This window comes from Mus pahari, chromosome 7 (assembly GCF_900095145.1).
Source record: "Mus pahari chromosome 7, PAHARI_EIJ_v1.1, whole genome shotgun sequence".
In the NCBI taxonomy this organism is placed as follows: Eukaryota; Metazoa; Chordata; class Mammalia; order Rodentia; family Muridae; genus Mus; species Mus pahari.
Genome location: NC_034596.1, coordinates 105556009 through 105569588, shown reverse-complemented (window position 1 = coordinate 105569588; position 13580 = coordinate 105556009). Strand labels below are relative to the sequence as shown.

The 13580-nt window shown below is 45.5% G+C and overlaps 1 protein-coding gene and 1 non-coding gene across 3 annotated transcripts; both read right to left on the bottom strand.

Annotated features, from left to right (window-relative positions):
* Positions 1-221: 221 nt before the first annotated feature.
* On the bottom strand, positions 222-7469 carry Eif5 (eukaryotic translation initiation factor 5). 2 transcript variants are annotated; one of them, XM_021201883.2, is made up of 12 exons: positions 7336-7469; positions 7027-7220; positions 5913-6192; positions 5719-5800; positions 5296-5468; positions 5004-5115; positions 3269-3408; positions 2836-2994; positions 2306-2467; positions 1881-2045; positions 1476-1610; positions 222-627 (listed from the first exon to the last, which is right to left on the bottom strand). In XM_021201883.2, the coding sequence occupies exons 3-12, from the start codon at positions 5982-5984 to the stop codon at positions 538-540; spliced, it is 1290 nt and encodes a 429-aa protein (XP_021057542.1). In that variant the 5' UTR covers positions 5985-6192; positions 7027-7220; positions 7336-7469; the 3' UTR covers positions 222-537. The 2 variants fall into 2 exon arrangements, with proteins under 2 accessions (XP_021057542.1, XP_029396831.1); XM_029540971.1 differs by lacking the exons at positions 7027-7220; positions 7336-7469 and adding an exon at positions 6433-6721.
* Positions 4060-4186, bottom strand: LOC115064444. Its single transcript, XR_003844295.1, has one exon. It is a non-coding gene; the product is annotated as a small nucleolar RNA SNORA28 (small nucleolar RNA).
* Positions 7470-13580: the final 6111 nt, after the last annotated feature.

Here is a 13580-nt window from a genome sequence, read left to right as displayed (position 1 = left end):
ATGACAAGAATTGTCAATTTGCCAATCTGAATGGACTGGGACTGGAGATACAACTTTCAAAATACTTCATTTCTTAATGGCCGAGTAAGGTCATTATATTTGTTTGCATTCTTCAAGTTTTCAGTACCTAACAACCTATCAAACTCAAGGAGCCTAAATTAAATGGTGTAACATCCTAAAAGTAGCCAATTACTTCAGTATAAGCCATTCATAGCCCAAAGTCTGAAGAATGACCAAAATCAAATCTTTATTTTTTATAACTGTATAAATGTGATCCAAATGTGTCCACCACTAGGTTTTTCCGAAAGAAACATGCTATAAATAAGCAAACTACATACAACTGCTCACTGATATGTATGGACTCCCTAGTTGTCTCATTGGGCTTAATTATAGACCACTCACAGTAATAGCTTTTTAGTATCAAGTGTAGCATGATGTTAAGCCACTTTAGCTCTTGCACATACATGTTGCACTTCTGGCTGATAATGGAGAAAAATTTGCAGCATTACACTGTTAAGCTAAGTTGCATTCATCCTTTTAAATGGCGTCAATATCAATGTCATCATCCTTGTTGTCAGACTTCACAGTTTCAACTTTTGGTACACTGGCAGTTTTCGAATATACCACCTGGTAATACAAACGAAGGACTATATATTATTTCCATTTTTTTTTTCATTTGAGAGAATTACAGTATTTTCATTTCCCTTTAAACCTTCCCCCCCAGCCATGAATTTTTTTTTAATTTTTGATTTTCTGAGATAGGGTTTCTTTGTATAACACCTGATTGTCCTGGAAATCAGGAGATCCTCTGCCTGAGTGCTAGGACTAAAGGGTATATGCCATCATATCTGGCTTTATTTTTATAGATTATGTATATGTAAGGGGAATGTCAATCATTGAAATTGAATATAATTACTTTCTAGGGCTGGAAGAAGGCTCAAGGTTAGACATGCTTGCTTACCTAGTATGCTCACGCTCCTGAACTACATATAAAAAGCTACTTCCTCAGCCGGGCGTGGTGGCGCACGCCTTTAATCCCAGCACTTGGAAGGCAGGGGGATTTCTGAGTTCAAGGCCAGCCTGGTCTACTGAGTGAGTCTCAGGACAGCCAGGACTATACAGAGAAACCCTGTCTTGAAAACCAAAAAAAACCAAAACACCAAAAAACCAAACAAAAACTACCCCCTCCACCCACAGAAAGATCGCATTTTGTTGTATCCTTAAACTGAAATTTGGAACTACCCCAATTGCCTAGTCATACCACTACCCTTAAATCTATCCCCTTCTCCAAAATTGCTGGGTAGTGCTGGCAGTGCCTATCTCTAATCCTAGCACTCCAGAGGCACAGGCAATTCTCAAGTTATAGGACAGCCAGAGTCAAACACACACACACAAAACCCTGCTTGTGCGTGTGTGTAGATCTCTAATGCCCATAGCCAACCAAGTACTCAATAACATGTTTTTTTAGTATTTACCTCAATATTTTCGTCTTCGTCTTCTTCCTCACCACCAGAAGATTCTTCCTCTGCTTCCTTCAACCATTTAATAAATGGCTCTGCTTTGACACGAATCTCTTTGGCAAGTTCTTTTGAGACATATTTCTTAGAGGCCTAGAAAAGCCCAGAATTTTCTCAGTGAAGACTTGAAGATATAATTTAAATTACTTGTACAATTAATGAGCTATTTAAAGAGCTTAGCTCATACCCCAATTTTCAGTAGACAAGAGATTGTCAAAATAATCTCTGCTGCCTTAACTATAAAGGGATTTACAATTCAACTTAATGTAGACAAGACTAGGTATTAGACACAACTTCTTCATAATCTATGCCCCAGTAGCTGTTTGAATGCTTCTAAAGTGCTGTAATTTATATGCTCCTTACCTTTTCTGACCAGCTGATAATGACCTCCTCTTCTAAAAGGTCTGCATCATACATCTCCTTCAAGATATGTGGAATCTTGGAGATCAGCTGAGCTTGATGCATTGCTACCACACATTCCAAACCATGAAGAAGGTACCGCTGAGCCTTTTTGTTGTTATGACAAAACTGCAGGTAACAGCATCAACAATCATTTACAGCTCTTCAATTCTGTATCTAAGCACATTTACTTTCTCAAAGAATAGCCTATGAAACAGTGGCTCAAAAAGGTCAATGCAGATACCCTTATCATTTGCAGGTGCTCCCAGACTCGGTAAAAAGTGGGGATTATCTATTTTCAGGATGATAATACAATGGTCTGAACCAATTTAAAGCTATAGCCCTAAGGTGACAATCAAGGATAATAAACTTAAAATAATGTCTCTTACTCTTAGAAAATGGCGCCTGTATTTCTTGATTTGCTCTCTTATCTTCTCATCAAAGAGAACCTCTGTCAAAACAAGCGGCCCCATGGCTTTTACATCCAGCCTTTCTGCCTCAGCCACAATTTCTTTATCAGATGAATCAATAATGCCCTCTTCTTTCTTTTTCTGGAAAAAAAATTATTTCAATAAAATATAGGCATATTTTGCTATGCTTGAGAGCTGTCCTTCTCCTCTAGGGTTTCTATCCAATATATCACTTGCCAAAGACAGTTCCACACCCACTGTACATCTTCCAATACATTTCTTGAATAAGCAAGGAAGTAAACACAAGCCTTCTATTAATATTCAAAGAATGGTAGGGTGCAGTAGCACATTCCTTTTATCTCAGCAGATTGGGGGTCTCTGTAAGCTTGAGGCTAGCCTAGTTTACTGGAGTCCAAGAAAACCAGGGCTAGAGATGCTGACTGAAAACAAAAGACATCCAAAAAATAAATTCAAAGACATCAGAGGAAAAGTTAACTACACAAATTTACCTTAACAAAATCAAACAGGATGTTAACACNCTCTTCTACAGTTCTTTCCAAATCATCACTAAGTGTCAGACCTTTTGCATGGTCACTGATTTCATCCATTCTTCGCCTTTGAGCTTCCTCAGTTGTATCCTCCCCCCAATCATCATCTTCCTCTTCTTCCTGTTTACACAAAAGTCAAGATCATTTAGATACAGGAACTAGTCACATTGACAGAATCAAGCACCTCTGCCCACAGCCCATGTCAAAAACTCAAAGTGTTTTCACATTAGTGCAAACAAAAACAAATCAAAATGCTAAACAGGGAAAATGGATTCACCACCAACCAATAGCACAGTTTGAATTAAGCATTCTACATTAATAAGTTAAAAAAGTATTTTTCACTTTAACCAAAATACCAGGTTTTTCCACACTATTTTAAGAGCACTATACTCACCACAGCATGTGGAGGACTAATTTCATTTGGTGGTGGAGGTGGTGGTGTCTCACTGGTGGATACAGAGCCATTTTCCTTGTCCTTGCCCTTTCTATTTTTCTTTTCCTTTTCTTTCTTTCCTGTACCAATGTCACTATTCTCTACAGGGAAATAAAGTGTTAACTTAGTCCTATGGTTCAGACTTAAATTCCACCCTTTCACCATCATAGTTCTCTTAAGAAAAGCCAAATGATTAAAACAAAACGACACTTAGAATCCTAAGGGAGTGGCTGGTTAGCAACTAAGGATTTACTTTTGCAGAAGTTGTTAGTTCAGATTCTCAGCAACCATATGGTGGTTCACAACCACCTACAACTCTGGTTCCAGGGGATCCAATGCTCTCCCCTCTGGCCTCCAGGGCACTGCATGCATGTGGTGCAGACATACATGTATCCAGAATGCCCCCAAAATACACTTAAATAAAAACAATCCAGCATGCCTTTCATCCCAGCACTTGGGAGGCAGCAGCAGTTGATTTCTGAGTTTGAGGCCAGCTTGGTCTAAAAAGGGAGTTCCAGGACAGTCAGGGATATTACATAGAGAAACCCTGTCTTAAAAAAAAACCCCAAAGCATTCTGAAGGATTCAGGGATCATATTTACTACTATATTTCACAGGTTATAAAAAGTAAGGTGAAGTAGTACTGATACACAGTATTGGGGCTGAAGATTAGAAGGTTAGTTAGTATCAGGTAGTTTGCCCCATGAATTTAAAGAAAACCACATCCAAAACCAGATCAATTCAACAATTAAGTTTGTTTGAGCCTATATAACGGCTTGTCTCATGGGGGAAGAGAACACCGGAATAGGTTAGACTTTCTTGCTATAGCAAGCTCAAATTGTGTCAGACAGTTTTGTTCATCTGCCACAGAGTGTTGCTTGCAATGTTTTAAAAAGTCATTGTAGCTTAATAGATAAGCCTTGACTAACAACAGATATCTGGTTTAGCAGGCATTTCTTCACCCTTATTGCTACAGAAAACAGGACATTTTCCAATGTCTTACAGTCAGTTAAAAGTCACAAATTTCGGGCTGGTGAGATGACTCAGTGGGTAAGAGCACCCGACTGCTCTTCTGAAGGTCCAGAGTTCAAATCCCAGCAACCACGTGGTGGCTTACAACCATCCGTAACAAGATCTGATGCCCTCTTCTGGAGTGTCTGAAGACAGCTGCAGTGTACTTACACATAATAAATAAAAAAATAAATCTTAAAAAAAAAAAAAAAAAAAAAAAAAAAAAAAAAAGTCACAAATTTCAGAGCCACGCATGGTGGTGAATGCCTTTAACTCCAGGACTTAAGATGCAGAGGGCAGCCTGATTCAGAGGTCTGGAAGAGCCAGAGCTACAGAAAAATCCTGGCTGAAAAATGCACGGGCTGGTGAGATGGCTCAGTGGGTAAGAGCACCCGACTGCTCTTCCAAAGGTCCAGAGTTCAAATCCCAGCAACCACATGGTGGCTTACAACCATCCATAACAAGATCTGATGCCCTCTTCTGGAGTGTCTGAAGACAGCTGCAGTGTACTTACATAATAAATAAATAAATCTTAAAAAAAAAAAAAAGAAAAGAAAAAAGAAAAAAGAAAAACCCCACGCACGCACACACACAAACAATAAAATTCACTTATGATCTCATTGTGTATACTTATACAGTAACAAAAATCCTTTTATTCTACCAGTCAATTTATTAAAATGACTTACCAGGTGGGTTTTTGAGAATGAATGTACAGAGTTTATGATGTGTGTCAAGCATGCCTCGGTACCCACAGGCTTTACAGGAATTACCTATTGTTTGCTTCTTTGGATTGACATGCTATTAAGAAAAGTAAAAACAAGTGTCATCTACGGTGAAAGATGAAAATTGTATATAAATTTTTTTTCCACATATAAGTGCCAGAAAACATCTAAAATACTTCTTTAACCCAAATTTTCTTCATGGTAATCTTGAAAACAAAAAACAAACAAACAAACAAAAAACTTTAGAGACACTCACCAGATCTGTTTCAGGATTCTCACACTCAGGACAGAGAACAAATTTTTTAATGAATCCATCCAACATGTCTTGCAGCTTATTCGCCTCATGAGATCCATTGACAATGTAACGGTCATTCTTAACATCAAACTGGGTCTGTGCTCCCAGCTCACAACCAAAATATTTGGTGGGATCTGTATAAAGACAAGACATTCCATTATAGTTAACTAAAGCACTGGTTGCACGTGAACATCATACAAAAACTCACCGTGTTAAAATTACAGGGAAACTGAAATACAGCCAGGGTGGCTTAATGACACCCAATCAAGTAGGTCCGCAGTTCCAACTTGCTAATTAAAATGATTGAAGAAAGATGTATAGCTCAAAGACTGTAAAAACTATAGCCATAATATACCTTTTCAGGCTTCTCCAAGCTTTACTTACACGTTGGAGGCCGATTAAGCGCCTTTGCAACGTCAACCATGTTGACTATAACTGTCTTGATTCCATTTCCTTTGCCCTCAACCTAAAGGAAATAAGAATTTCAATTTTGCACTGTCTTCCCTGTAAAATGTAATCTTTCAAACCTATCAAGAGTGTGCGGACCAACAGACTACTAAAATAAAAACCAGCATTACCTTAGCAATCAAACGGGGCATCTTGTAGCGATAGAACTGGTCTGACACGCTGCGGTTGACGTTGACAGACATTTTGGCTTATTAGTGACTTTATCAATAAGATGAAGAGATCTTTGATTGCAACTTTTTGGTATCTTCTGTCTGGAGAAGAAGGGATGACATAAACGACTGCAAGAGTTCTCGGTCTCTGACATGAAAAAATTTTCGCCACAGAGGCTGTAAGCTTCTTGCTTGTATGCTATGTTTCCCCAATACAGGTACCAATGGCTGCGCAACAGCTCTGAAAGAGAAAAGGAGAAGACACACAACAACCCTACAGGTTGAGTATCACGCCTCCGCGGGGTCACTTCCCGTCCCCGAGTCCCTCACAGGACTAACACTCCCAGCTCGAACAGCCCGCGTTCTGGTGAGAAAACAGCTGACATCGCCATGAAACAAAGCACAACTCCAGGAGGCCACCATTTTGACACGGGTTGTGACTGGCAGGGAGAATGGGAGGAGGACAACACGGAACACAAACCCTGCTCCCTCAGCTGCCGTGAGTCTGTCACGTCAAAGACACCGGCGAGTCATGGGCCGCCCCCGCCGAGCGTCCGCGTTGTAACTGCCGAAAAGGGGAGCCGGGCCCTCCTCTCCCTCACTTCAGGCCCGGGGGCCACCAACTTCGCCAATGGCGCCTCCCCCGGCCGCCATCGTGGTAAAACGGGAACCGTCGAGCCGGACCCGCCAACCGCCGAGTGGCGGCTTCGGCGACTCCGGGGGCTTCAGGGCGGCGCGGCCAGGCCGGGAGCCATCGGCTCCGTCGGAGCGCGAGGACCGCGGCCGAAGCCGCGCCCGGGCTCCCTCCCCTCGCTCCCTCGGCGCCCGGCCGACCTTCGCCCTCGTCCCCATGGCTACGCGACCGTCGCCCGGCCTCCCTCTTCCGGCGGCCGGCGGGGCAGAGGTGCGGCCTCCCTGAGTCACAAACGCGCCCCGAGCCTGAGTCAGCCCGGCCCCGGCGCGCGCCCGCGCGCTCCCGCACCGCCCGGCCCCCCCAAACTGCGCCACACGCGCGGCGGGTCACGCGGCCGCGCCGCCATCTTGCCGCCGCCATGGCCCGCCGCCCGCGACTCACCGTTTTCGTCAAATAAAGACATAAACCCAACGCGGCTCGCCCGGGACTGGGAGGAAGAGGCGCTGGAAACCGGGTCCGGAGCGGCGGGGCCGGCGGCGAGCGGAGGGGCGGCTGGGCAGGTGCCGCCGCCGAGCAGCGGGAGGGACTGTCCCAGCGACGTCCGCGTCCACACCAGCAGCGCCGAGCCTGGCGACCTGGCGGGGACACGGCAGTGAGCCGCGGGCGGCGCCTGCCCCCGCCGGCGGCCCGCGGGGTGGAGGGGCGGGAGCGCTGGGCAGGGGCGCGGGCCACCGCCCCCCGCGGACTCACCTCTGGAATGTTCTCGCTCTGACTGAACAACGCCGCCGCCGCGCTCAAGCTACCCTCGGCCCCGGAGCCCGCCCCCTGCACCGGGCGCCCACCGCTTATTGGCCGCGGGCCCTCCCGACTTCTCTGCTCATTGGCTCGCGGGCACGTCGATCTCCAGCTTCCCCGCCCTCCACTTCCTGGGGCTCCACTCGTGGTCTCCGCCCGCCTCCTGCCTGTCCCAGCTTCCTTCCCTTCCCCCCCCCCGTCCTTCCCAGAGGCCTTCGCGGTCTCGCGATAGCCGGGCTCGCTGTGAGTCGAAGCGTTCGGGCACTATGGCGCCTGCCTAGTCGCCTCGCGGGGCGGGGCCGCGGGTGTCCACGGTGTGTCTCTGTGGGCCACGCGTGACCTAACTGCTCGTGCGGACCGCGCCAGCAGCTCCCGAAAGTGCGGCTCCCCTTGCCTCTTTGCTCCCACCCTTCCTGCTGCCTGGCCCGTGCCTGTCATCCCATAGGGTGCCTCTCCCTGAGCTCGGGGAGCAACGCCGACCAGCCGAGACCCCGAGGTTGTGGCTCCGAGGTTTCCCACGATGGAAACGCCGCCTTTTGTGTGTAGCTTGGGTCCCCGCGCATCTCAGGGTGGTTTCGACCCCAGTCAGGTCCGCCTGTGCCTCCGAGTTTGGTCATCCCCTCCTCGGGGCTCAGCCGCCACGTCAGTCCACCCCGTCCAGCCCAGCCCGGTTTGTAAAGTCCAGGCTGGCGACTGTGGCTCCTGGCAGGTGGACCCGAGGGGGCAACAGTGTTTTATTTACTAACAATTTATGTTCCGAAGAGGAGCCCGGACTTTTTTGTTCCGTAGACACTCCCCCATTATTTAAAAAAAAAAAAACAAAAAAAACTTCTTTTTTGGAAAAAGTTTCTACTGAGACTGGAAATCATCCCAGAGTCCAACTAATAATAGAGAAATACCTGTTTCACCTTCCCAAGGCTTCTGAGAGCCGCAGCCTGGCATAGTCAGCAGCTGCCTGGTTTCCTGGATGGGGAGAAAGAGCAGTGTTGTGGAAGAGGGGCTGCCCTTTGTTCTATGACAGTCGAATTTGTAACAAGGTTAAAATGGAAAGATCAATTTTGTTTTGCCCAAATCCAAGGTTATTTCCCCATGACTTAGAAGCTCTGTAAAGCGAATTGACTGTGTCTGTGAGGCAGAATAAAGACAAGATGCAGAACTGAAAGATTTGTGTCACTTCTGTAGCTTTTATTTCACAGTACATGGCTGTACAGTTTTTACTGCTCTGTGCTTATCCAGGTTCCCCCTCGTAAAAGTGGAAAGATAGATCTCAGGCAGTGCTGTGAGCCATGGATCATGGCTTGGCAGTATTGGAAAAGAGTTTTTGCTTGGCTGAACTCAAATGGCAATATTTTAGAAACTCTCAGAAAAAGGGTGTGAAGCCAGTCTGAGGTAAGAGGCTTGTCTCATAAAAATATTTTTGGTAACGCTATACAAAGTGGTCTTTTTCTGTATGTTTGAAGGCTTGATGCTTAACTTCAATTTAAAAGTTTGTAAGAGCCAGGTGTGCTGACACCTTTAATCCCAGCACTCTGGAGGCAGAGGCAGGCAGATCTCTGTTAAAGGCTAACCTAGCCTATATGACGAGTTCCAGGGCAGCTGGAACTGTGCTAGTTTTGATTTTAATTTTTAGTGCTGTTATTATGGCCAACTTCTAAGAATAACTTTGATGCTCTCTCACTATGTAGCCTAACCTGGCCCCAAACTTCATGCCTCAACCTCCCTAGTAGGGTCTTACAGACAGGTGCTAGCACACCCAGCTAAGTGCTTTGTAAAAAAAATTTAAATTTATTTATTCACATTAAGAAGTACTCTTAATCACGCCATTTGGCAGATTGTAATATCCTACAACTTTAGTAAGACCTTGAACACTGAGGACTTTTTAATCCCCATTTTACAAACAAGCAAACTGAAGCCTGAGGAGTCGGGGGTGGGGTGGGGGAGATGAAGCTGCTTTTCCAAGGGCATTTCCTCTAACTTACAGAACTAGCATGCATGCCCAATTCTCTTGGCTCTCAGAGCTTTTCTGGGTCAGCATATGGCATAGCCCTCCCTAGTAAACAGAGAAGTCTAAGTGGGCAGTTTGTGTGTAAGTGACTAATAGTCTGGTAAGAGGTGTTGTTAGACCCGTGCTTTACAGGTGACGACAGCCCTTTAATATTCTGTAGGCAGCTTCTGAACGCAAGCTTGTGTGGCACCAAGCCTATTGCATCATTTCCCTTGCTATTTCAGTCCCCACCTCATTTGGATGTTATTTCCATCAGCCAGGTACTTAGAGTCTGTTAAGCGATGGACACTTGGTGTTTATGAAATCCTTGTCCATGGGCTGTGCGTTTTGGCACTGGATAGCTGACATAAATAGTTACTGAAAAGGTAAATGAGGAAATTGACTGGCTGGTTGTTTAGACATTGGTGTCTCTGAGTCTCTTTAGTTTGATTAGTACCCTGAGTTTTAAAACCAACTCTTCCTGAACTAGAACTATGTGTTTCTGAGCATTGCGGACACTTAGGTAGAGCCACTTTGAGGAGCCCCCTGGTGGGTCAGCTGCTTCACACCCTTTATGACATCTTTGTCTCAGCTTTTAAGGCTGCACACAGTCATTTCAATCACTGACTCTTGCTTGAGGAGCTAGAGAACACGAGCATGTTTTCTTCTGGCACACCAGCCTATACCTCAGTGTGCACAGAGAATACAAGGCGTCAAAGACGCCAGAAGGGAGTGAGCATTATCTGGTGAGTGCAGAAGCCTTGGCTGCCTTGAGGGCTGGTACCCTAAATCACAGCTTCTTAAACTGCAGGTTGCAACCATATGGGATTGCGTAACAGCATAAAAACTATGGCAATAGTGAAAGGCATTGATCCCTAAATGGCCAAAAGTTAATTCAAAATCAAATGTATAGTGACTTTGAAGTGTTGGTATAGCATTGCCCATGCTGCCTGTGACCGGCTACACTGCCACCAAGGCTCTGAGCACGTGACATGTGCACAGTGCCTTGCATCTGCCGACACACCATGCAATGTCAACACAAGTCACCTCTGCTCAGATTAGAGGACATGGTGAGTTATGAAGGGCAGTGTTTTCACTGTAAATACAAAGTTATTGCTCTATGGAAACAATGGTTTCATTCTGGCAAAGGAATGCCATTCTTCATCATGTATCAAGCTAGTGTTTATATTGTGCTAGAATGTTTTGATTTACTTATTTATTTTGAGAAAATGTCTCAGTATAAAGTCCTGCTCCTGGGACTGACTACCAGGCTAGTCAGGCACATAGAGATTTGATTGCCTCTTTGATTTCTGAGCGCTGGGATTAAATGTGTACACAACCACACCCTGCTAGAATGCTTGCTTTCTTTCTTTCTTTTTTAAATGCTATCTAGGAGTTAGTGAGATGTGACCTAAGTTTGACCCCAGGGCTCAAGTGGGAGGAGAGAGGCTGGATGTGGTAATTTCACCACTAGGTGTGTGTGGTAGGGGAAGGCAGACAGAGCTCTGTGAGTTCAAGGCCCGCCTGGTCTACAGAACAAGTTCCAGGACACCCTGGGCTACACAGAGAAACCTTGTCTTGAACAAAACAAAACAAAACAATCCCAAAACCTAGTTGAGTTGCTTGTGTTTCATAAAGCACTGCATAATGAGGTGGTGGCTCACACCTTTAATTCGAGCACTCAGGAGGCAGAGGCAGGCAGATCTCTGAGTTTGAGGTCAGCCTATTCTACAGATCTCATTCCAGGACAGCCAGGGCTACACAGAGAAACCCTGTCTTGAAACTCCCCTTCCCCCCCCCAAAAAAAATCCAAAAAACAAACCAAAACTGCTTAGTGAATATTGGCTTGGAATTAGGACAAAATTCCAATTTTTAAAATTCTTGTAAATGTATTTCTGCCATTTTGTGCTACAAATATATGTAAAATAGCTTTCTTAGCAATTATGGTTATCAAATCAAAATATTGTTCATCCAAATAAATGTTAATGATGCTCTATGTCCTACAACATCAAATATTTAGCTGAAAATTAGTTCTTTATGCAAAAGTAGACAAGCATATCCATTTCCTTAGTATGCAATTTTGCTTTTCCTTTTATGTATTTGATATGTATATGTGTTGATATGTATATGTGTTTGTGCTTGACTGGCAAACACCCCACTGAAGCTTTTCCCTGAAGTTTGTTTCTGACCCTCTAGCACAGTGAGTAGCTCTCAACCTTCCTAATGATGAGACCCTTTAATACAGTTCCTCACAATGTGATGACCCCCACCATAAAACTGTTACGTTGCTACTTCATGACTGTCATTTTGCTACTGTTATGAATTGTAATTTAAATATCTGATGTGAGACTGCAGAAGGGTCACAGCCCACGGGTTGAGAACCACCATCCTAGCAGATGCCTCCTGCTTAATGACCTGCTTAGTCCACCCTCGCCATCCCACAACCGCTGAGCTGCACGTCATTTCACTGAGGGTTCTGTTCTGTTCACTCGTCCCTGCCACTTATCAGTTCTCACAGTTTGAGGTCAGGGACCTTGCTTTTGAGAAGAACAAGACAATCTGGTTTTGTGGAGGCCTAGAGCAGGCAGCAGGAAAGATGAACATCCAGGTGAAGTGGTACCCTCCTCCTCCAAAGCAGTGCTCTGACTGCAGTGGAGCCTTGTCTGCCGTTCCTGGAAAGAGAGACAAGTGCAGAACGGTGTGAGTCAGCCCGCATCTTCTCTCCCACATGGATGCTGGGACTTCAAGAGTGAGAACCTTGTCTCTGCTCTTGCATTGTCTGTCTCAGGAACAAAGAAGGTTCCTGGCTTGATAGTTGCTGCACACTAGACCAGGTACTGCTGCAGGTGCACAGTCCCTGAACTTAATCCCCACCTCACCCTGCTAGTGGCCACGGAATGCTTGGCATAAGTACTATAAGTGCTTGTGGAGGTGTTACACAATGTTTGTTCCACCTGCCTGAGACCCTGGGATTGCTACTCTATTCTGGGTCTAGCAGCCACCTGCAAGCGTCTAAGAGAGCAACATACTCATTCCCTCCTATCGTTCCTAATAAGCTAGGAGTGGTGATTTGCCCATCCAGATGAAGGCACTGTTGGCCAATGGGTGACCCCTGATCCCTAATGATACATGTTACTGGAGTATCAGGCTACACCCCCTGGGAATGTGTCTGGATAGATTTTTGCACTTAGGGCTACCTGGGTTCTGGGGATCATCTCCATCTGATACAAAGTACCAAAGTGTATGGCTGGCTTCTGGGATCATCTGTCTCCCCACTCCCACCCCTCCCCTGCATTGTGTGTGTGTGTGTGTGTGTTCTTTGCATGTGAGTGTGCAGGTCTATGGGGAGGCCAGAAGTTGAAGATGAAAATGACTTTATCACTCTTTACTCTTGAGAGTAAAAAGGTCCTGAGAGGAAGTCTCTTTCTGTCTCTGTTTCTCTTTTGGGGGATCGTGTTGAGACAGGGTTTCTTTGTGTAGCCCTAGAACTCACTCTGTGGACCAGGCTGGCTTTGAAAGTACAGAGATTGACCAGTTTCTGCCTCCCTAGTGCCAGGGATCAAAGGTGTGTCCCACCACCGCCCTATTGAGAGGAAGTCTCTTACTGAGCTGGAGTCTTACCTGTTTCTGCCAGGCTGACCAGCTCTCAGTAACTGCTCATCTCTGCCCTCTCATGCTGGGCTACAGGCACATACAGGCTTTTTAATGTGGGTGCCTGGGACCAAACTCTGGTCCTCATTCTTGCATAGAGCCCCGTTAATCACTGTGCACCACTTCTCCAGCCTCTAGGACATTTTTTTTTGTTTTTTGTTTTTGTTTGTTTTTTGTTTTTTGAGACAGGGTTTCTCTGCATAGCTCTGGCTGTCCTGACCAGGCCGGCCTCAAACTCAGAAATCCGCCTGCCTCTGCCTCCCCAGTGCTGGGATTAAAGGTGTGCGCCACCATGCCCGGCTCTCACAACTATTCTTAACTCTAGTTCCAGGGCATCTCATGCCTCTTCCAGCCTCTGAGGCAGTGCTTCTCAATCTGGGGGTCACAATCCCTTTGGCAAATCTTTATTTCCAAAAATATTTACAAATCATCACAGTAGCAAAATTACAGATAGAAAGTAGCAACAAGGGCTGGAGAGATGGCTCAGTGGTTAAGAGCACTGACTGCTCTTCCAGAGGTCCTGAGTTCAATTCCCAGCAACCACATGGTGGCTCACAACCATCTA